The following is a 914-nucleotide window of genomic DNA, read 5'->3' on the forward strand; positions in this document are numbered from 1 at the left end:
AAAAAAAAAAAAAAAAAAAAAAAAAAAAAAAAAAACCACCCCCCCTCTCTTTTTTAATGTTGACAATAATGGATGCATATGTACTCTAATTACACCGTTACACATATTCTAAATGCGCATGACTAATATCTCACGTAACAATACGTCTTAAAATTACATCAATGATTGTAGGTGGTCGCTGATTGCCGGACGGTTACCGGGAAGAACGGATAACGAGATAAAGAACTACTGGAATTCTCATCTCAGGAGAAAGCTCATAAATATGGGAATTGATCCAAACAATCATCGATTGAATCAGTCTTTTTCTCGTCCAAATCATGATCTCCAGAACTCCCAAACTGTTGGTAGTGCAATTGTTTCATCACCCACCATCAAAATTAGTCCATCGAAACCCCACGGTGGCAACGGTGATCACGAGGTTTCAGATGGCGGAAGTTGCTTGGAAGACGACGAAAACTCCTCCTCGCTGCTGCCGGATTTAAACCTTGATCTTACAATGAGCAGTCCTAATTATTCGCCTGAGATTGGTAACAAAACAATCAAACTTGGAGAGCAAAAGTCATATATTATAAATATTAATGATCATCATGAGATAAAGCCCAAATCGGGAAAAGACTTAGAAGTACTCGGGTCAGCTCCCACGCTTCAAATCTCTTCACATGATGGTCAGAATTAGTTCATTTTGATGAATTAAGACATAGATCAGATGATTATGCTAAATTAATTAATTATTAATATAGTTATTAATCAGCAAAAAAGTTATTACTATAGTTATTAGTTAATTTTGGAGCAACAATTGTTAGGGCTCCATTTGTGGAAAGTCACGAGGAGATTTTCATGATTAAAAGTGAAATTACGATATTAGACACTAGTCTTTTCAAGGGGGGTGATTACTCTTTTAAAATTGAAGAATA

At 35.7% G+C, this 914-nt stretch overlaps 1 protein-coding gene across 1 annotated transcript; it reads left to right on the plus strand.

The window, feature by feature from the left end:
* Positions 1-171: 171 nt before the first annotated feature.
* On the plus strand, positions 172-676 carry LOC21383774 (transcription factor MYB3; the record flags this gene model as incomplete). Its single annotated transcript, XM_010114936.2, has 1 exon — positions 172-676. A coding segment is annotated over one exon (505 nt), but the record flags the coding sequence as incomplete, so codon positions are not given.
* Between the last annotated feature and the right edge of the window lie 238 nt (positions 677-914).

Source organism: Morus notabilis, unplaced genomic scaffold (genome assembly GCF_000414095.1).
Source record: "Morus notabilis unplaced genomic scaffold, ASM41409v2 C11413362, whole genome shotgun sequence".
In the NCBI taxonomy this organism is placed as follows: domain Eukaryota; kingdom Viridiplantae; phylum Streptophyta; class Magnoliopsida; order Rosales; family Moraceae; genus Morus; species Morus notabilis.